At 47.8% G+C, this 21,672-nt stretch overlaps 1 protein-coding gene across 5 annotated transcripts in view; it reads left to right on the plus strand.

Moving 5' to 3' along the window:
• PLXNA1 (plexin A1) overlaps positions 1 to 21,412 on the plus strand; it is a 401,191-nt gene extending 379,779 nt beyond the window's left edge. For all 5 annotated transcript variants that reach the window (XM_030568426.1, XM_030568425.1, XM_030568430.1 and 2 more), the window contains 6 exons: positions 611 to 707; positions 1,394 to 1,584; positions 3,600 to 3,769; positions 7,309 to 7,521; positions 12,899 to 13,049; positions 19,712 to 21,412. In XM_030568426.1, coding sequence (XP_030424286.1) covers positions 611 to 707; positions 1,394 to 1,584; positions 3,600 to 3,769; positions 7,309 to 7,521; positions 12,899 to 13,049; positions 19,712 to 19,807 — 918 coding nt within the window. In that variant the 3' untranslated portion in view covers positions 19,808 to 21,412. The remainder of the gene's footprint in view (positions 1 to 610; positions 708 to 1,393; positions 1,585 to 3,599; positions 3,770 to 7,308; positions 7,522 to 12,898; positions 13,050 to 19,711) is intronic.
• Positions 21,413 to 21,672: the final 260 nt, after the last annotated feature.

Consider the following 21,672-nt stretch of genomic DNA (forward strand, 5'->3'; position numbering starts at 1 on the left):
CATCTGGAGACTTAAGTTCACTGCCCAGTGTTTCGGTCTCTGGGGCTGGCAGGCAACATCTGTGAGCCTCACAGAGTGGAGATGAAGCTGCTCATCTCCCTGCCCAGCAAACCCACTGGCGAGTGAGGGAACAGCATCTATTGGTTCTGATGAGCATCCCGTTTAGTGCTTCCCAAATGGAGGGATAGGACTGCAACCTGAGGCCTTCACGGGGTGTGTGTAACGGGATAGGAGATTGTTTCAGGGCTGCATCAAGGCCTCTCCTTTCCCAAGGTTCAGTGAAGGGCCAGATCAGGGAGCCCTACTGTATTATCTGAATTTCAAGGCAGCTGTTGGGATTCCCACTGAAAGCACTTAGATCCAAGATCTTGCTACCCCCAGAGGCTCTGTTATATGGAGTCAGTGGAGAAGGGTGGTTCTGGTTTGCATTAGCTGGTGATTGGTGCTCTAGAGGTGCAGTGCAGGGGGAAGGGGCACAGGGTTTCCTGTGTCATTAGTGGACCCCGAAAGCTACTGGTTTCTCACTGCTGCAGTGGCATTCCCCTTGCTGTGCAGAACCTCTCTGTGAATCTCCATGAATCACATTCTGGTCACACTGCTCTGCCTTTAGGTGACTGACGGCTCCTCTGTGGCACTGGTGCCCAAGCAGAACTCGGCATACAACATCTCCAACTCTTCCACCTTCACCAAGTCACTCAGCAGATATGGTGAGTGTGGAGGAAATCCCACAGCCTGCTCTCTGGAGCCAACGGGAACAAGCCCTTCTGGATGGGCCAGGGACGAGGGTGTGTACCCAAAGCACAGAACAGAAAAGGAGGCAGACTACAGCATGCGTGATGTATTGAAACAAGCACCTCCAAATTTCCCAGCTCTCTTGTGCCCTCCCATTCGCTTTGGGCTCCATCCAGACTGTAAGCACAGCCTCCGGTAACCACATGCCCTCCTCCTTTATTCGTGCAACGTGGTACACAGGGGCAAACAGGGAGAGCTGCAAAGGGATCTCCCTTCCTAGACAGCGAACATACAGGTTGCAAATTCAGATAGGTACAGGGACATCTGAGCCAAGGAAGTTATGTGTAAGTGAATTTCAGGTGCACAAGAGGTGCTGTATTGGCAGCTTGTAGCCTGAAGTCCTTTGTGCACCCCAGAACAGGTACAGACAAGGAGCTGCAGAGCAACGTTGTTCACACTGTCCTGCCAGTGTGCCTCCACCCTGGTTGGAAGGGACCATTCTGTGTGCTAAGACTAAAGGAAGAGGCCAGACTGTGGGTGAGGGTGTGCTGTGACATCTGTCTGCAGGCAAAGGGAAGGGAGGTGGAGAGGAAGCAGACAAGGATTAGGGTTTCAGTACAGAAGGCAAGGGATGTTCCCATTATGTTTGGTTTTCCCACAGAGAGCATGCTCCGGACAGCCAGCAGCCCCGACAGTCTACGTTCACGGACCCCCATGATCACGCCTGACCTGGAGAGTGGTACCAAGCTTTGGCACCTAGTGAAGAATCATGACCACATGGACCAGCGGGAGGGAGACCGGGGCAGCAAGATGGTGTCCGAGATCTATCTGACCCGTCTGCTGGCTACCAAGGTACAGCACCAGGAAGCAAGGCTGCCTGGTTGCATTCAAAGTGGGAGGTGAGGTGGGAGATGAGGGTGCTGACTGGGAATCATTCCTGGGATCCCCTTGGTTGTGCCTGCCAGCCAGCTTCCTTGCCTGGTTACAGTAGAGGTCAAATATAGATAATTCTAGCTAAATGCCTTTAATATCTCCTATGGGCAGGGAGCAGTCTGGAATCAGGTTCATGCAGCTACCGCGACCCACCCTTTCTCTGATCTCCCAGCAGCTTGGCCCCAGAAGTTTGTACCTCCTACTGCTACAGCTGCATCAAGCAGGGTTCAAAATGTGCCCCATCTGTCCTGTTGCCTCTGTGTTCCACCAGGTGGCTCTGCACCTCCCCTGTTGTCTCCATAGTTCACCAGATAACCCTGCCCTGCTATCTTCAGATTCAGCCCCCACCAGTGCCAAGCTCCACCGTAGAGCTCAACCCCCATTCCTGCTGTCTCTTCACCTAACCAAGTACTTGCAGCACTGATTACATCTGGCGAAGGAAATAGCTGCAAAGCCCAGTTTTGCTGCCAGGCTGTTGAAGAAGCAAAGCTTCCGCCCATCCTGCAGTTGCTGCAAACACTGATTTTCCCCAGTGCTCGTTGTTCGGGTAGTGAGAGATGTTATCATTTTACCAGTTCTTTGCATTTGCAAAAGAGGGGCTGGGTTAGCTTATGACACAAATGCCCTAAATTCTGCCATTGCCACATGTATGGTCAATAGGAGAGGCAGACGAAATCCTACTGCTGTGATTTAAGGGGCGGGACCCCCTGTTAATTGTAGGAGCTGAGATACACATGCTATAAGGTATTCCTTCTCCTCCAAACCAAGCCCCACCATCAACTGTAGCAGTCGACTGTGGACTTTAACTCCTTCACTGCTGATGACCTGCACTGCTGTTATATTTCTAATGACACTCTGTGGAGCTCAGTGGCATGGTAGAACAAACCTGGAACATTGAGAAGCAAATCAAATGTCTTCTGCCCACGCAGAGCTAATGTAGTCAATAACACAGCAGGTGCATTCTATCTGGAATGGACCTGGTGCATTTGGCCGCAAATCAGAGACATCAGACTGTAATGTCTCAGGGGCAGGGACCGTGTCTTGTTTCTTTGTATAGTGCCTAGCACACTTTTGAGGTGCTCAGTGAAGAAATAATGATAATGTACTTCATACATTTGGCATCAGGGCAGGTACATCTTACCTGGGCATGCTCAAAACCTTCTGCAGCACAGCAGCTGCTGTATGTCTGAGACTGACGTAGAAAGGAAGGGGAGGCTACAGCACTGAATCAGGACTCAGGAGCTCCAGGTTCACTTAGCACTTGTGTCTGTGTTCCGCATCTGTATAATGGGGATAATACTTCTCCAGCTCATAGGGGAGCTCAGAGTAAATTCATTAGTGTTGGTGAAGGACTCAGACACCCTAATGGGAGTCACTTGGTCTATATGGTATTTTTCATTTGATTAGTTAACTCCAAGTAGTTCCTGTCAGTTGAGTTTCCAAGTTGAGCTCTGCTCACCAGGGGTTAAAAGCCACGCCCACATCTGTCTTTGGAATCCAGTAACCAAACAATACAGCGCCATAAAAAAATGAATCATCCAAATGGGTTTCCCTCGTTAGTCAGACAGGGCAGTGACCATGAAGGAGGGACTATGTCATGCTGTAAAGCAGCACAATATAGTTATCTTTTGGGGTGGACCTGTAGTGGCTCGAGTTATGATGCCAGACAACACCCCAGAATTTCTGACACAGGCTTGTGAGATCTTCTTGTCACCACAGAGTATTCTCCCCATTAAGGACCAGTGTGGTTCCACTGATTTCCTTTGGCTTCGGCCCTCCTCCCCACAGCCCCATCTTGGATTATGGCCCGTTACTGGTGATAGCAGTGATGTTAATATCTGAAATTGATGGCTAGCCCCATTGCTTTCTCCTTTCTTCCAATGCCTGACTTTCTGGGCAGTACTGAGCAGCCACTCTCACTTTCTCATCTCCAGGGCACCTTGCAGAAGTTCGTCGATGACCTGTTTGAGACCATCTTCAGCACGGCACACCGCGGGAGCGCCCTGCCCCTGGCCATCAAGTACATGTTCGACTTTCTGGACGAACAAGCCGACAAACATCAGATCAACGATTATGACGTCAGGCACACCTGGAAGAGTAACTGGTAATTGAGCAGGTGCCAGGGGAGGGAGAGGTGTCAGCCGTTTCCATTTGTGTTATCCCAGCTAATGAATGTCTCCAAGCTTCTGGGGTGAAATTTGGTTATGCCAGCCTCAGCCAGGGCAGATTAACACTAAAAGTGCCCTGGCACCTAAGCCTACTTGTATACCAGTATTGCTCGGGGTGGGTGAGTGCCAGGCACATTCTGCTATAACAAGTAGTCTCAGCCATGTCACCCTTCCCATAAACATCATATCCTGAAGTACTAGGTGCTCCATGATTGAAATATGGCTGGGCTGTGCCGTTAAATGCCCAGCTCACCTGCAGATTCATGGGATGTTGGCCCCTAGCTCCCTAGGCACCTTTGCAAACCCCAGGCTATATTCTCATACCACCAGTGTTTGTGATGTGCACTCCAGCCTGCCACATAGCCAAGCATGTCGTAATGAAGGTAGTGTAATACCACACATGCATCCTCCCTAGCCGAGCCTGAAGAGCTGACCCATCAGGCTTGCTAATCACTTCCAGGAAAGAGGGGCCGGTGCTGATAAGATCTCTGTGAGCGATGTGATGGGTCTAGCACTCCACCGTATATAGACTTCACTTCTCCACAACTCCCTCCTCGCCTGGCAGTCCTCTTTTCTGCTGCCTCGCTGATTTCATCTCTCTGATCTCCTAGCCGCTACTGGCAATGAGTACATACGTTCCCATGTCTGGCATTTGTTAAATGGCAGCCAAATTGCTTTTGTATAGTTCAGTAACTGTCGGCAATTAGCAGGGCAGGAAAAGAAACATTTTTAAATGGAGATATGAGAGTGCAGAAGCGCTTGGAACTGATTTATAACTCTGCTTTCTATATTAAAGGAAGGAAGGAGTTGGTGGTGGGAGGGAGCCCAGTTCCACAGGGCCTGGGATGCAGGCTCCTGCATACTAATGTTCATGCTTATCTCTGGGCGCTAATTCGATGTGTGGAGCTGATTTCTTGAGGCCGCTCCCTTCACAGATTGAAATATGTATGTGCATCCAGCACCCTCATTATAGGAGTCCCGGGGAGCCCAGCATTTGGCATCTTAGACAGAAGCATTGTTGATGACACAGGGAAGCTTAGGAGGAGTTCTCAGGAGCTTTATACCAGAGATCGATCTCTGAGGACCTTCTAATGAGAGTTAGATGCTACTGAGAGGAGGTGATATAAGGATAGAATAGAAGAGGGGCATGCATATGTGCTGTGAACAAGCACATGGTCTGTCACTAGCCAGGATTCCCCTCTTGTGCTGTGAGCCCATCTGAATCATAGATTTGTTATCTCAGTATCTGAGGTAGCCTACGTTTTCCTCAGATAATAAATGTCCTAATGAGTCCCTTAAAGAGCCCAACAATTCTCCCATCTGAGCCTGTCTCGGAGCTTTGTAAAGTTCCCCGAGGGGTTTTAGAAAGGATCAGCCGAGGCAGGAAAGAAAGGTTGCACGGTTTGAAATAAGCTATAGGGTCTGGGCATAAGCAATGACTGTTCCATGGGAATGGAACCGGCTCCTGTGGAATGGGAGCAGACGGCTGAGCCGGTCCTAGGAACCGAGGCAGTAGCAGTGTTCAGAGGGGTTAAACGGGACTCCTGAGGTTTTGATCACTGGGCTTTGGAAGCTTTGGTTTTCTGATAAGGTGGGATTTGGGGTTATGAGTGTGTGTGAGGAAAGGGGAGGGAAAGAACACCCAGAGGACTTGGAATGGAGACGACGCATTTGGGAGGTGGCAGTTGGACAGGGAAGAGAGAGAGAATACTGTGATGGCCTTTCTTCAAGATCCTTGAAGACCCCATTGTGGCCGTGGGCCAGCAGGGAACTATTCCAAAGCAAAGTCTCTCCCAGACCCCTATGCCATACTAAATCTTTCGGAGCCCCTGCAATGTTGGAGTTACTTCCGAGGGAATGCATTAAAAACACCATTCACTGATGTAAAGTCAAGGGACACCCTCCCTAGGCCCTGGGTACGTGAGGTTTGTAGATTGTCCTCCACGAGCACCCATGCCCCAGATAGCTACAATAACCCAAGGGAGGGAAAAACCTCAAAAGTAGAGTGAATGCCTACATCTGTAGACTCCAGGAGAGGAGTACCTGGGAGCCATCAGCACCTGGTGTCATTGGCTTCCTCTTCTCCCGTGTGACTTGGCCTACGAGGAATACTAAAATTGAGTCTACGTGATCCTAGACCTTTGCTGGGCCCCATCTTAGAATCACAGAAATTTAGGGCTGGAAGGGACCTTGAGAGGTCATCCATAGAATCCTGCATGGATACAAAATTTGTATATGCATCCGATCAACAAACGTGGTCCATGGATGTAGAGCAGATATCCACAGATTTGCAGGGCTCTAGTCATCAAGTCCAGCCCCCTATGCTGAGGCTGGCCAAGTATATGTAGGCCATCCCTGACAGGTTTTTGTCTAACCCTTTCTTAAAAACCTACAATGGCAGGGATTCCATAACCTCCCTTGGAAGCCTACCTCAGAGCTTGATTACCTTTATAGCTAGAACATTTTGCCTAATATCTAACTTAAATCTCCCTTGCTGCAGATTAAGCCCATTACTACTTGTCCTGTGTTCAGTGGACATGGAGAACAACTGATCCCCGTCCTCTTTATAACAACCCATAAAATATTTCTGAAGAGTGTTTTCAGGTCCCCCTCAATCTTTTCCCAAGACTAAACATGTCCAGTTTTTTAACCTTTCCTCATAGGTCAGGTTTTCTAAACCTTTTATCATTCTTGTTGCTCCCTCCAGTTTGTCCACATCTTTTGTAAAGGGTGGTGCCCAAAACTGGGCATAGTGCACCAGCTAAGGCCTCACTGGTGCCAAAGAGAACGGGATAGTTCCCTCCCATGTCTTCCGTACAACGTCATCCTCATGTTACAGGCACGTGGTCACAGCTGTGTCCTCTTTGTGTGGTGCTGCATCTGTTCAGTAATACCTGGGCTTTTGTGAGAGGTAGGGCATTGCAATTCCTGGTTCCATGCCCACAAACCCCAATGGGGTGAGGTGTCTATGACCAAAGCTGTGTGGTGAAGTGGCAGCTGCAAGACAGGAGCCGATTTATTCCTAACCAGCACTGCCACTGGTCAAACAAGAGGCAGGCTGTAGTAATTAGGGAATCTTTCTTAGCATCTACAACCGTCATTTGACAGCAATCTGATGCAGGGTCCCCAAAGCATCCTCAAGTCCCGATCACCTCTGCTCTCTTTGAAATTGCTGACAAAGTTGAGAAGTTCCTCCCCCAAGGCCTCTCTCTTAACTGTGCCCAGTGGATAGAAATGACCATATTCAGGATAAGCTTGAGGGTATGATAGCCCAGGTGTCCAGGGTGCCATTGGGGCGGTAGGTGAATGAATGTTTTCCCCAACTTACTTATCTTTTTGTGGGGTTAGGGGAGAAGACTGCCAAATTCAGGCTTGAATCTGCCAAATTCAGGAAGCTGCTGGGGCTCTGTCTGCACTAGCTCCTGTCTGGGGTCTTGTTTCCTGCAGTGACCATCTCTGTTCTTTCTTTCCTCAGTCTACCTCTGCGTTTTTGGGTGAATGTGATTAAGAACCCCCAGTTTGTGTTTGACATTCACAAGAACAGTATTACTGATGCTTGCCTATCCGTGGTGGCACAGACATTCATGGACTCCTGCTCAACTTCTGAGCACAAGCTAGGGAAAGACTCTCCCTCCAACAAACTACTGTATGCCAAGGACATCCCCAACTATAAGAGCTGGGTAGAAAGGTGAGTGACCTCAGCATTGCTTCCTCCGTGCTGTATATCCATGATGTCTGCAATATGTATATGGGGGAAGTACAGACCTCGTAGTCCTCATTGTGCATGGACTTGATTAATGCAGTGATCCTTCTAGGTTGTTGTTCATCCTTTGAGTTCAAAGATGACCATGACATCATTGATTGGTTTGGTTTCTGTGAACACATGAGTGGCTGATCAGGCCAATTTGAGCTTTCAGCTGTCTCTGGCACACTGAACAAGAGGTGCTACTATGGGTCACTTGATTAATCTTATCTTTATCAGTTTCCTCAGACAGCCCATGTGAAAGTGGTTCAGCTTTATAACATGACGTCTGTACACCGTCCAGGTTTCGCAGGTATGCGTCAAAGCTGGCAACATGATGGCTTTGTAGACCTTCAGTTTTGTTTGGTGCCCAATGCCTCTGCTCTCGGACACATTTTCACAGAGTTTGCCAAAGGCCATGCTTGCTTTGGCAATTCTAGCATTAGTTTCATCATTGATGTGAACTGCATTTGAGAGTATGCTGCTGAGGTAGGTGAACTTGTCCACTGCCTGCAGGGTTTGGCCATTCACTGTGATAGCAGGCTATACCGAAGGCTTTCTTAGTGCAGGCTGGTACATCACTTTTGTGTTCTTGATGTTGATTGTGAGATCAAAATTGTCACAAGGTGAAGAAAAATAGTCCATACTCTGCTACATGTCAGACTGAGATTTGGAATTCAGGGAACAGTCATCAGAAACAGAAGGTCATGAAGAGTCACTCTCTGTATCTTCATCTTTGTCTGTAGCCTCAGCAGATTGAAGAGCTTGCCATCAGTCCGGTATCTGATGCCAATCCTTGTGTCACAGTCATGAAAGGCATCTGTAAGCATGACAGAGAACATCATACTGAAGAGGGCTTGGTTAATGCAGTGATTTTTCTATAGAGAATCCTTCGCAGGTGGATGGCAGAAGAGTCTCACCAACTATCTGCTGGAAGGTGGTCTTCTAGGAAGTGGAAAGTTCAGGAGGTCAGGGGCATCTGCCTGCTAATGGAGCCCCTTAGTGCCTTGTTTTGGGGTTGACATTTGGAGGCAGCCATTTATGATTGTTTATAGGGGAGCTGGTAGTGACGTCTGTTTTGAGATTGCCTAATGTTTTCTATTGCAAGAGATTCTTGTGATCTTTGTCAAAAGCTCTAACCTGTGTTGTTTGCAGTAGGCCTTTGATCATCAAGGAGAAAGCCCTTGGGTTAGAGAAGTGCCTCTTCTTTGTTCCATGAAAATCCATTCAGGTCCATTTCTCCTCTCTCGTGTCTGCTCGTCAGGAAAAGTTTGGGAGCCTTCTAAAATAATAATGGCACATAAACATTCTAAGGCAGAGCCCAGGCCACTATCAAAGCAGCAGCAGCTATTGCCACTATGCTGGGAATTCCCAGGTGCTGCCAGAACAGCTATAGCGGGGATGAAGGGGGGAGAACCAGACCAGGGCCCCCCCCGAACAATCCTTCAACCCAGGACCTTGTTCTGTAGTCCATCCCCCATTCTGGGATAATAGCCTTCTCCTGTCATTAGCTGAGGTAGCAGGTCCTGTGACTCAAATGGTAGATGGATGTGCTGCAATGCTGAAATTTCCTGGTTCAAACGCTGCTTGCGATGTATGGCTGGGTGTTGTAACAGTCAAACATAATCAATTTTTTTAACCTTTGTCTTTTTAAAGAAAACCTAGGAAATTATGTACAAAAAATACATAAAGTTATTTAGGATGCCAAATTGAACACTTGATAGTTAGGAAATGCCAGATTTAAAGTTTCCTGTACAACCTTAATTCTGCCTTCATGTGCGTTATGTATAATGATAGTCTTTAACTACATGATCACGTTCGTTTTCCCCCCAGGACCCCTGTGTCATTCAGTGCACAGGATGGCCGCACAAAGGGCCAAATTAAAGTTGCACAGGCAACCATAAATCTAGCATTACCTAATTTTTGACTGCTTGATTTTGCCTCCTAAATAATGTTCTTGTAATGTTTTTCCGCATTAAATATTTATATAACTCCATAGGGGCATGCATGGTGCTTTGCAGACAAATTAAAAGACAAGGTTCCTGCCCTGAGGATCTTAGAACCTCAATTTGACTGAAAACACAAGAAAAATGTCAGCAGGCCACAGCAGGTAAGAAGAGGGCAGGACTGCCCTGTGGGGAGTAGGTTCTCCTCTCTGGGCTAAGAGGTTGGATTTCCCACCTCTCATCTGTGGTGGGGCTTTGTTGTGTAACTGCAGTTTTTTTCTTTGGAAGATTATCATTGCAAAGCTTTGCAGAAGGAAGGGTTTAAATGAAGGGAGGGCGATTGACTGAACCTGGCAGTCCAAATGGAAGATCTGTCTGTTATGTCCATCATCGTGATACCCAGACACCAGGCAAAAAAAAAAGGCATTTTGCCAGTTGGCCACTCCAGGGAAGAAACAGAGTTAAAAGGGTGAGCACGCAGTAATGGGGGAGGAGAGAGTCACACCCAGTTTTGCTTCCAGGCTGGCTGCATCCTGAGTCACTGTTATGCAAGGTGTGTAGTCTCTCAGCTTGTAGGCATCCAGCTTGAACATTAGCAATCCATGGGATGTCAGTCCATTAGAGATGTCACTGTGTGCATTGAAAATTGTGGCCCCATATCCCCTGCATAAGTCTCGAACCAGAAAGGTTTCTCTGCTTCCTTTTGGCTGGAGATCTTGTACTGCAGTCATGGATGCACCCATCTGCCGTGGGAGCCCCCTCGTCACGCCTCCCATCAAGGGCATTTCAGACAGCGTGGTCCAGGCAGCTGGGTTCCCAGGCACAAACTCAACCCTACAGCATGCCCTGGAGGATCTTGGTGTGATTTCAGTGGCCTTTAATTTAGAAGATGGCTGAAAATTGTGAGCCCCGAGACTTGGTCTCTCTACTCTCATATTCCTGAAGTGGATGGAAGGTGTTTTCTATCCTGTAAGGAAAAATCTGAGAGGAAAAGATGCGAAACCACGTCTGATGTTCTCAGCTGCACAGTGGATCCCTTGGTGCCTGCTATAGTTGGCAGTTCTGTGCTCGAACCTTTGTTCTGCACTGCTCCTTAGAGGGTGAAGAGTCAGACTCTCCGGCTCTATTGGAATCTGCGGCGTCTCCGGAACCCCTGCTGGGCGCTGCCCTGCGTAAGCATCTTAACATGCACTCTTGGCTGCTCTCAGTACCGTAGGATAGAGTGGGGCTCATGTTCATCTCCTGAAGGTGTTACGCTGCCATCTGCTCCCACACAAATACCTGACCCAGCATCGTTCCACCTCAGTGAGATTGGATTCAGCTAATGATGATGATGCTAATAATCACAGTGCCGGAATGTTGACTGTGAATTGCATTGGTGTTTCATTTCCATGGGGTTATGAGAGATTAAAGCAAGGTGGTTTGAGCAATGGCCTACTAACCCCAGTTGTGAGTTCAATCCTTGAGGGAGGGCAAAAATCTGTGTGGGGGTTGGTCCTGCTTTGAACAGGGGGTTGGACTAGATGACCTCCTGAGGTCCCTTCCAACCCTGATATTCTATGATCTATGTTTGGGTGGGGTTTGCACTCAGTATTTACAGGTATTTGGAGTGGCAAGGCCTGATTGTCGAGGACAGCGCTGTTTTGCAGGAGAAGTCTGTGAAGATGTTAAGAACCTGATTGCTGGACCTCAATCTGCCCTCAGATTTTGCAGCTTTACTTTCTGCCCATGCAAAAATGGAGACCGTACATTTGATCATTTTGCCCTAAAAATTTTTCAAAATATCTTTAGGGAAACAAATATTAGCATGTTCCTGTGGGAAATGTTTAAAGGCAGCCATCCTGAGCACAGTGCCTGGTAGGTTTCTGTTCTGGGAATGGCTGAGCTGCTCCCCAGGAAAGCTCACCTCAGTCCGGGCAGGCCTTGCTTTTACCTCAGGAAGTGATGTACATGGGTATCCCATGCGTGCACTGGGAGCCCCTGCCATTGAAGGCAGCACAGAATATACTCGTATGGTTTGTGCAAGAATGTCCCGCCCCTGTGGATGACATGTGAATGCAGGAAACTGCTAAGAACATCAGATGATGCTAGGATAATGCACCTGCTGTTAATCTGGGTGTCATGGCTTTGAATTCCCTTGAGTCCAATTTACATAGTTGCCTGAATTTGCTGAGCATACCAGTGAGCCATCTAGTCCCGTATGCCCCCCTTTTGCCCTACCCAATCAGATCAGTGGGTCATGTAGGAGTGGGTGAGACCATTGGTCAATAACCCAAGTATTCCATCTCCTATCATACCTTATTGGTCCACTGGTCAATTTAGGCCAGTATCCTTCCTCCAGCAATGGTCAAAACACTTCAGTAGAATGCTTGATTACCTGCCCTGTCAAGTTTCTGGCTAACGCTGAGTGCTGTCTGGGTACAGGTAACGTGATGCCATGAAGCATTAGTCAGGGTGAAGTCACATTTTCTGTTGTTGATTCCGGTAAAGCAGGGTTCTCAGCCTCAGGGTTATGACCCCATAGTGGCTCATTGAGCTGTTTTCTGACATTTCTCACATTTTCTGCAGAATCTGTTTTCACTAAAAACCCAGTTTCTGACCTTTCTGTTGAGCAGTAGCCTTTCCAAGCACAACTAGCCCAATAATACGGGCTACTGAATATACATCACCGGGGAAGGTGCAATTCATGAAATGTTCAGTACGGATGTGTACAGTACCGATGTGGATGTGAAAATATCACAAGCGTATGCACTGAATGTGAAATGCCATCTTTGGCTTTCTGTGACACAGTAAACTTCAAGAGAATCACTGCAAACAAACAAATTGTTACATATGGCAGCACCTGGGGGGCAGGGCTTTTGACTGGAACAGCAGAAAGGATTTGGGGATATTTGGTCGTGAGGGCAAAAGTGGGTAGTTTGGAAGGTCATGGAAGGGAATAGTGGGTGGTCAGAGGATGGCAGGTGGAAAATCATTGAGAGCACCTGACTTTAACTATCCCAGTTGCTTCAGTGTAACAAGAAGTTAATTTAAGGGGGAGGTAGTGTGACCTACTAGACAGAACACTGGAATGGGCTCTACGGGGCCTGTGTTCAATTCCCTGCCCTGCCACTTGACGACTGGGTGACTTATCCCTTCCCCTTTCTGTGCCTCAGTTACCCCAGCTATAAAATGGGGATTCTGATACTGACCTCCTTTGTAAAGCACTTTGAGATCTATTGATGAAAAGCACCATATAGTACTATTACTGTGAAACAAAAGGCTCCTTGTATTCACCTTTCAGTCTGCCCCCAGGGTGTTCTCAGAGGGAGTCTCATGGAGGTCTGCCCCTCTCCCTGTTTCAGATGCACTATTCTGTTTCTCCTACCCCCCTGTAGATATTATGCAGATATTGCTAAAATGCCAGCAATCAGTGACCAGGACATGAGTGCATACCTGGCAGAACAGTCCCGGTTACACCTGAGCCAGTTCAACAGCATGAGCGCGCTGCACGAGATCTACTCATACATCACCAAGTACAAGGATGAGGTAAGTCAACAGGGGCTGGGGCATCTTGTTTTCAAACAAGGGCACATCCCCACACCTGCCACCCAGTTTCTGCATTCCCCCTCTTGCTGCCCAGAAAAATTGTCTCGTAGGAAATACAGAGAGGGGAAAATTGCTGTTGGTGGCTGGATTCACCTCACTTCTGGATCATAGCAGCCTGCACAGTGAAAGTGTGTAGTAAAGTATCCCCGTGTGCAGTAAAGTTACCTGTCCTATTACTGTGTGTGTGTGACTACCAGCCAGTGATAGACGTTACCAGGCACTAATACCCTTCATAACCTCCACCTACCTGGATTAACACTCACCCTGTACAAGTGACAGAAGGGGCTGAGAGCAGTGATAGAGCCAGGCACAGTGAAAGGAGGTGGTACACAAGTTTTTCCTGACCACTCTCTTCACTCCTGACCCTGCTGTTCCACTCTAGAGATGACCAGCAGCTCTTCATGCTGTTCTTACCATGGGCACTCCCCCATCTGCTCTTCTGATACCCCTCCATCCCAACCTGCAGCAGCTCCTCCAGTCCTGGGCCTTTCCTGAGCATACATTCTGATAAGAGTATTGTTTTGTACCCATATTTCCTCTGGCAAGCAGCATGGGAAACTGCTAAACTCCTTTCCCGTATGAATGAAGTCAGGATTTGAACCCCCGTCTGCCTCGCCTCATCTCACCACCATCCCTCTCTCTTCCCCACCTGCTGTAAATGACCCCCTAGCACAGTAGAACCCATGAAGGTACCCAAGTGACCTTGCTTGCTATCCTAGGGGGGCATTTGGAGTGATGAGGTGACTGTGCCAATAGGCCTCTTCTTGAATATTAACAAGAGTGGTTAAAAACCCATCAATTGTAAATTGTACAAATTAACTTCATAAAGCACTATTCAAACACACTCTGCAATACTTTATTAAAGCAATAAAATATATAACCGTTGTGTATATATATAAAAACATAACCTAGATTTTATTGTCCCAATAAAGCAGAGTGAAAACTTGTGTTCGAGCAGTGGTTTATTTAGTAATAAAAAGCCTTTGCCCCAAGCTGCTGCATTGTCTCCTGAGAGAGACAGGGTGTCTAAGCCGTGAGAGAGCCAGGAAGAAGTGAGGGCCATCAGTAGACAGGTAGCCAAGAGTGCTGTGGGACAAGGTAGAGCAGAACAGATTACAAGGGATGCTATAGATTAAGTTTAGGAGCAATAGCAGAGCTGTGTGGGGAGAGCCCAGTTTTGGGGTGACAGGGTCTGCTGCAAGTGAGGGCTGTTACACATTGGCAGAGCTGTGAGCAGTCTGGGTTGACATGCATTGGCAGAGGGGTGGGGAAACATTTCGTAACACCTGCCAGGCCTGTGCCTGGCTCTTCAGTCATCAGGCTTTCATCAGCACCAAAAGTCACCTAAGCCTCAAAAATCAACCACAAGCCAGCCACTGTGTGAGAGTTGTCGGGGACGGGGTCCGGGGGGAGGTGTGATATTAACGAGCTGCTCTTTGAAGATGCAGGGTGAGTAGCCATCCTGTGTTCTTGCCAGTTCACTGCAGTCTGGCATCTGTTGAATGTTCCCCCATAGCCCACTCTGAAAGCACCACTAGTGTGTTCTCAGCTCTCAGGAACTTCTTTTATTATTCATAATGGGATTAATAAATCGCAGCTGTTCCCTTTGTTTGTTTTCATTCATTAAGCACAATTACATGCAGCCCGATTGCACCCTCTTTGATGCGAAATGGGAGAGAATCATTTTTCCTGTTGTTCAGTGCAGTAATATGCTGTCATTGGCTGTGAATGAAAATCATAATTAATTTTCATTTGGGTACTTGCATCTTCATAATTACTGGTCCTGGCTCCTTACAGCAGGTGACAGGCATGTATCTCTCTTTATACTCTGCATGGATTTCTTTTTGCTGTGTTGTTTTCCATAAGGACAACAAGATAACAGATAATCAAATAAAGAGAAGGCAGGTTGTGAATCTTTCAGCACTCTAAGACTTCAATGATAAACTATTCTCTTATTAGGAGAGGCAGCGGTGAGGTGGGTACAGGGGACTAGTCTTGGATTCATATTCTCTGTCTGATCCTGTCCAATTCTGATTCAGATGCCTTTAAGATATGTGTTATGTGTTTTTTGACTCCCAGATGAATATTTTGGGGTGGTTGGGTATAAGGTGCATTGGTGCCATCTAGAGGCTGGTCTGGTTAATAGCAGGGACGTGTATATTGATATTATAGAGCAGGGGTAGGCAACCTATGGCACGTGTGCCAAAGGCGGCACGCTAGCTGATTTTCAGTGGCACTCACACGTCCCAGGTTCTGGCCACCAGTCCGGGGGGCTCTGCATTTTAATTTAATTTTAAATGAAGCTTCTTAAACATTTTTAAAACCTTGTTTACTTTCCATACAACAATAGTTTAGTTATATATTATAGACTTATAGAAAGAGACCTTCTAAAAACGTTAAAATGTATCACTGGCACGCGAAACCTTAAATTAGAGTGACTAAATGAAGACTCGGCACAGCACTTCTGAAAGGTTGCTGACCCCTGTTATAGAGTATGCAACTGGATATGACTATGAGCCCATCAAGTCTTGTATTCTGTCTCCAGGTTTGGCCTATAGCTGATGCTTCAGAGGAAAGCAAATAAAACCCTTGTAGTATATCTGGCTAATTGTGACACGCACACAGGGGAAATTTCTTCCTGAGTGTCACAAGTGATCAGCTGGTGCCCTTATGGAGCAGAACTATGAATGTTTCTCTTGGTGGCTATGAAACTAAGCAGCCCTTTCTAAAGTCCAGCTTGACGATTTGACTTGATGGGATGAACAAACCCAGAGTTTGAATCAGAATGGAAATAGTCAAAAGTTACATCCCTCCACAAATGTCCACTTTGTGCTGCATGCTTTCAGCTCGGGTTTTGGATGTTAGGTAGGTCGGATGTCCTCTGAAGGACAAAAATTCCAAAGAGTACAGTGAAAACCCAGGAGTCCCATCCCATAATCTGGGAACAAGAGGTCACTAAACCAAATTAATGGGCAGCCAAGAAGCATGGCAAGATTTGGAAGAGCGCTGGAGGAGCCTTTCATGACTGTCAGTATCTTGTGGTTGCATCCCCACAGGACGTAAGTGAATCTCGGGGAGGAATTTTTCTCCTCATGCTATTGTATCTGAGCCAGGGTCTGATCCTGACAGGCACTGAACACCCTCAATTCACACAGAAGTCGAGTATTCAGCATCTTGCGGGATTGAGCTTTTGGTTAGGTGTACTGCAGCTGGGGTAATTTCATCCTTATCTGAAGTCAGCTATAGGCCACTGCCCAGGGCTGGCTACTAGGCCAGACTGACTGGCATCACCTGCACTGCACTGAGATGCACGCTGTGACCGTGAGTCTCCCAGCATCCAGCGCTGCATATCCTCCACAGCACGTCCTGTGTGCTCAGTGCTGGAAACCTGCAGGGCGCTGCAGTGACTTTTAATCAAAAAGAGCTGATTTCCCTATTAAGGAGTTACCTGTAGCGTTTGTGATGGACTTTTGCCTGCCTCCTAGTAAGTCTGTTAATTATACAACAGTTTGTTTCCAATTATGCAGCCAATGAAATGGTTAATCAAATCCCCTTTGACGGATGCCTTGACATTTAATTGCAGAAAATTTGGTCTCCTGATAAACTTATCTGGGGAGACAGGATTTCTGTCAGGTTGTTTTTAAATCAGCTGTTCTGTGTCTGGTGGCACAATGTTAGCTAGCTGGACTCAGCACTTCAGACTCCTGGGTGATGGGTAGACGAGCAACTACCCCTCTTTTATGTTCCATTACCCCTCCCTCACCATGCTGACTCTTGCCTTCAGCACCCAGCCTCTCCCTGTGCCTTTAGTAATGTCCCAGTTCATGTAAATACCAGAGAAATGTGCCCCTCTCATCCTCTGATTTGTCACCAAAAGACAAGCTTGTTCAGAGAAATGAGATTCCAATGGAGAAATCCCGTTGTCTGATGTTTCCAATGTTGCGAGCACTTCTCCTGCATAGCAGTGCGGCCACCCACTGCCTGAGGCAGACTCTGCTGAGGCCGCGTGCCTGAATGTCTTCCTGTGTCGCTCCCACCGTGCCAAGTGCCACATCTCCACTCCTCAGAAGAGTTGTCATTGGTGGAAATGCAGTCAGACAAACTTTCTCTAGCCAGGGAGCTTGCAGCTGAGAAACCATGAAAGGCCTGTGAGTTTGGAGAAGCACCCAGCTGTGTGGCTGCTCCCTGCACTCTCAGAAGCTGCTGGGTCAACATTTGGAGAGCGGGCTCTATTTGAAAGGTTTCCAGTGTTTCTTACCTAACAGCAGCCTGGAAATACCAGCAGAACAATAGCCATTGCTAGGATAGTCCTGGCTCCTGTCCTGGCTGGGTCCCGCACATGCAGAGGCAGCTATGCCCTGAAAAATAAAGGCAGATGAAGTGTTACCTGAAGGTTATTGAAGCTGAAGGTGGTGGGGCAAACCCCGCATAGTGCTGCTGTTTCCCCGGGGCTGTTTCCTTGTCTCCTGTAACTTTTGTTTGCACCTTACCTGAGGCCAGTGCAGAACACTGGGGAAACAGATAAGGCACTGCCTGTGCTGCCAGCCATCACTTTTATTCCCAGGTTAGACTGTAAGCTCTTCCCACATGTTTGTACTGCGCGCAGCACAGCAGGGCCCTTATCCTGACTGTGGCATCCAGCTGCTACCGCAGCACAAATAATACCAATGCAGGGTTTGGTACTGGTTCTCTTTGAGATTTGGTGCCTGTCTGGGCCAGTTCTCAATCAGACTGGTTCAGCGGACCCACTGGCTGAGCCAGCCTGCGTCAATCCTGACCAGTCTCACACTAAAATGAGCACTCAATGGCTTGGTCTACACTGAAAAATTACATTGGCATAAACCACACCCGTGACCAATGCACCTATACCAACAAAAACCGCAGAGTAGACACTGCCGTGTCAATGGAAGAGGGCTTCCATCAACATAGCTAACTTCATTGGGGGTTGGGGTGAGGTGTTCCTACGGTGACAGCAGAACGCCTACTGTCAGTACTGTGGGGCTATGCCAGCATTGCTAGGCCAGTATAGTGTCTGTGGTGTAGATGTACCCTAAGGCCAGATTCTGATCTCGGCTACACTGCTGAACATCCAGAGCTACTCCATGTCTTCGGCTGAGTTGTTCTGAGTTCACATGGCGTCACTGAAGCTGGCCCCAAGCCTTTTGGGGCCCCTCATTGCATAGCTGGGAATTTTGTTCTGTAGCAGTTCCATACAGACAGACACTCTATTCATTTGATCAAATTGGGAAGTTAAATAAAACAATCCCCTAGACAGACAAATCAGTGATGTCTGTGTTGGCTAGCATGTTTTCTAATCAACCACCAACTCAACAATGTTATCCCTAGCTCCTTATTAATAAAATCAAAGACATCAGCCAAAACCCAGCGATTTAAATAGACACATGGAGAAGGCAAGATTTTCAGACATGACTAGTGAGTGTAGATGTCTGGTTGAGACACTGTAAAGGGACCTGATTTTCAAAATGCGCTGTGCATCTGCCCTCTGAAAATCAGGCCTTTCTAGGGTGCCCTAAACTGGGCATCCCCAAATTAAGGCACCCACAATAGCTAGTTACTTTTGAAAATCTTGGTCAGAGTTGTTACCACCGGATGGCCCTTGGTATGTGATGAAAGCCAGAATTGGCACCTACTGACTTTTTTTAGTACTTTGTGTAGTCTAGTTTGACATGTCCCCTTGGACTGGGCTTCCAGCACATCCCTTAGAAGGCTGTTTCACAGAGGGAGGGATCTTACTCTCCGGAAGTTCTTCCTGAGGTTGAAGAAAAGGAAAATTCAGTCTTGATTTCCTCCTAGTCATAAGCTCATGCTAAATAATTTCTCTCCATCCTTGGGCTTTAGACACCTCCCCGCCCCCGGGCTTTTTTCATATGCTTTTCCCCTTAGTGGTTGCTTAGCCCAGTGGTTCTCAACCTTTCCAGACTTCTGTACCCCTTTCAGGAGGCTGATTTGTCTTGTATACCCCAAGTTCCACCTCACTTTGAAACTACTTGCTTACAAAATCAGACATAAAATACAGAAGTGTCACAGTACACTAGTGCTGACACATGGCTTACTTTCTCATTTTTACCATCCAATTATACAATAAATCGTGACCCCCCAGGTTGAGAAACCCTGATATAGTATAAACGAGTCATTGTCGGTATGACATTTTAGTTTACACTGATTTCACTAGTGCTTTTCATGTAGCCTGTTGTAAATCTAGGCAAATATCTAGATGAGATGATGTACCATCTGGACAACCTCTGCGTACTCCTGCTTGAGAACCACTGGCTTAGCCCATGTTTAGCTATTTTAATAACTCCCCCTAGGTCAATCTCTCTCACCTCTGATCAGATTTTGTTGCTTTTCTCTGAATTCCCATCATTGGCCCCATCTTCCTGGTGGGGCAGTGCTCGGGAATGAACGCAGCAGTGTTTTACCTTGCCTGTTAGTGAGGGCTGACAACTCTCTCCTGGAAGCCGGGGTGGCATTGGTGGACCTGCATTCCTTTCCCATCTTCTCTTTCTAGGTTGCAGGTAACAGTACCACCTTCTCTCATCCTTCCTTGCTCATCCTTTCCCCTCTCTTTTCTTCCCTGCCAGATTTTAGCTGCTTTAGAGAAGGATGAACAGGCCAGGAGGCAACGGCTGAGGAGTAAGCTGGAGCAGGCAATTGACACAATGGCCCTAAGCAGCTGAAAAGGCCGAGGCAGCCCTGACAGCTTTCCAGCAGTGGATACTACAAGAGAGAGGCCAGCAAGCGGCAGCAGCAGAGTACTTTGGGTCCAGAGCCAAATGGACACACGGAGCCCACCGTGTCCCGAAACTCTTAACACAAACGAACAAGAAAACCTACCACCGTATCACACCCAATCCAATCAGACCTATTCAGAGACCTTGCAAAAGGGACAGTGTGGGCAGGAGTGCAAAGGAGCCGAGAAGAACTGCAGGGAGCTTGCAGCACACCCAGCACAGCTGCTCCGGCTGGGGACATGTCCTCGATCTGGCGATGGAGGCTGGAGGGTCGGGGACTGCACTAACTTCTAGGGCAACATGTCTGATGTTGTTGTTTTTAGCGCAGGGAGGGGGGGCGGGGCTTTCATTTTTTTCTGTACTTGACTCACTCCCCCTTCCTCCCCACCTGCCTCCCAGCTCTCTGCCCATATCCCTTCCCCCTTCTCTCTCTCTCTCCCCTCCCCACCCCAGCTCTCTGCCCTTCTGCCATTAGTGTTAACTGCTATATTTGCACAATTTACAAGAGAGAAACAAAAAAATGTAATTAAAACAATGTATAACACAAACGGGGAGGGGAAGGGAGGTTCTAAATTTTGCAACAAACTAACAAAAAAAAGGAGGATTTAAAAAAATCACTCAAAGGACAGATTCTGGGAGGAGAAGGGTGAGGATGGGCAGGGAGTGGGAGACAAGTCCCAGAACCTTGGGGTAGTCCATAAAATTTGTCCTGGGCCATGTTTGATTTGAATGTTGTTTAGTGCAGAAGGCAAAACAGGAACTTTTGTTAGCTGAATCAGCTCTAATTTACATGCTGCTTAAGTGGTGTCCGAAGGTCACAATCCAAGAGGAGGAAGAACAGAGAGGGGTGACGATCTTCGGGGCCTTTTCCGAGGGATCGGCCGGTGCTGTGAATCATGGCGGGGGTGTGGCATGGTGTCAACTTCATCCTTGTTTTTATTTGCATGTTGCTATTTCTGCGTGGGACAGGACAACGCAGATGAAGGAGGAGAATCGTTGAGCTCTTTATAGCTAGAGCATGTGCTCCATCCTCTCTTGTGAAAGGGGAGTTTCTGGGCAGCATTCCCTGGTGGCAGTCGGTGCTGTGAGGGGTGTCTGGGCCATGGAGAAGCCCTCAGGGACCTTTCAAGCTGGGAAGCTGTTGAAAACAGACCTTTCAAATTGGCATTTCCATGACTCCAAGTGCAGCTAGATGACTGTAGTGGGGAGGTTGATGTTCTGGGAGCTTGAGCTTGCGCTACATCAACGTGGATTAGGAGCAAAGGGCTTTGCGACCCGAACGGGGAGCGGAAAGGGAGTGTCAGCGTGGGGCTTTAGCATCCTGTCTTTGCCTCCTTTGAGAAATTTCCTTCTGACGCCCCCTAACGGCCTAAGGTGCTGAGCATCTCAGCACATTTGCAGCTCTTGGTGTCCTTTAAAGCAGCCTGAATGAAGCCACTGATGGCAGCTGGCTCACACTCCAGCCAGGCTCCGAAACCTCTACAATCCCAGGGTTCTCCCAGCACTACCAGGCAGGCTCCTGTATTTAAAGCAGTTGGAGACAGTAGTCCAACATACCCTTCTTTTTTTAGCAAGAAGCTAGGTGTGAGGTGTGGGGAGCTGTCAGCCTGCCACTCTGCTGTAACAGAGCCATAACCCACTGCAGCCTCACAGTCCAATTACATGCATTTTTGTTTGGAGCTACATCAGTGGATTTGTTTCAGGTTAGGCCTAACCGATCCCGGAAAGGGGAAGAGGATGGGGGTGTGAGGATGGCCCTGGAATTTTGACTGCAATGGTGAAACCTTTTTTCTCGGTCCTCTTTTTGTGCT

Source organism: Gopherus evgoodei, chromosome 7, assembly GCF_007399415.2.
Source record: "Gopherus evgoodei ecotype Sinaloan lineage chromosome 7, rGopEvg1_v1.p, whole genome shotgun sequence".
Lineage (NCBI taxonomy): Eukaryota > Metazoa > Chordata > Testudines > Testudinidae > Gopherus > Gopherus evgoodei.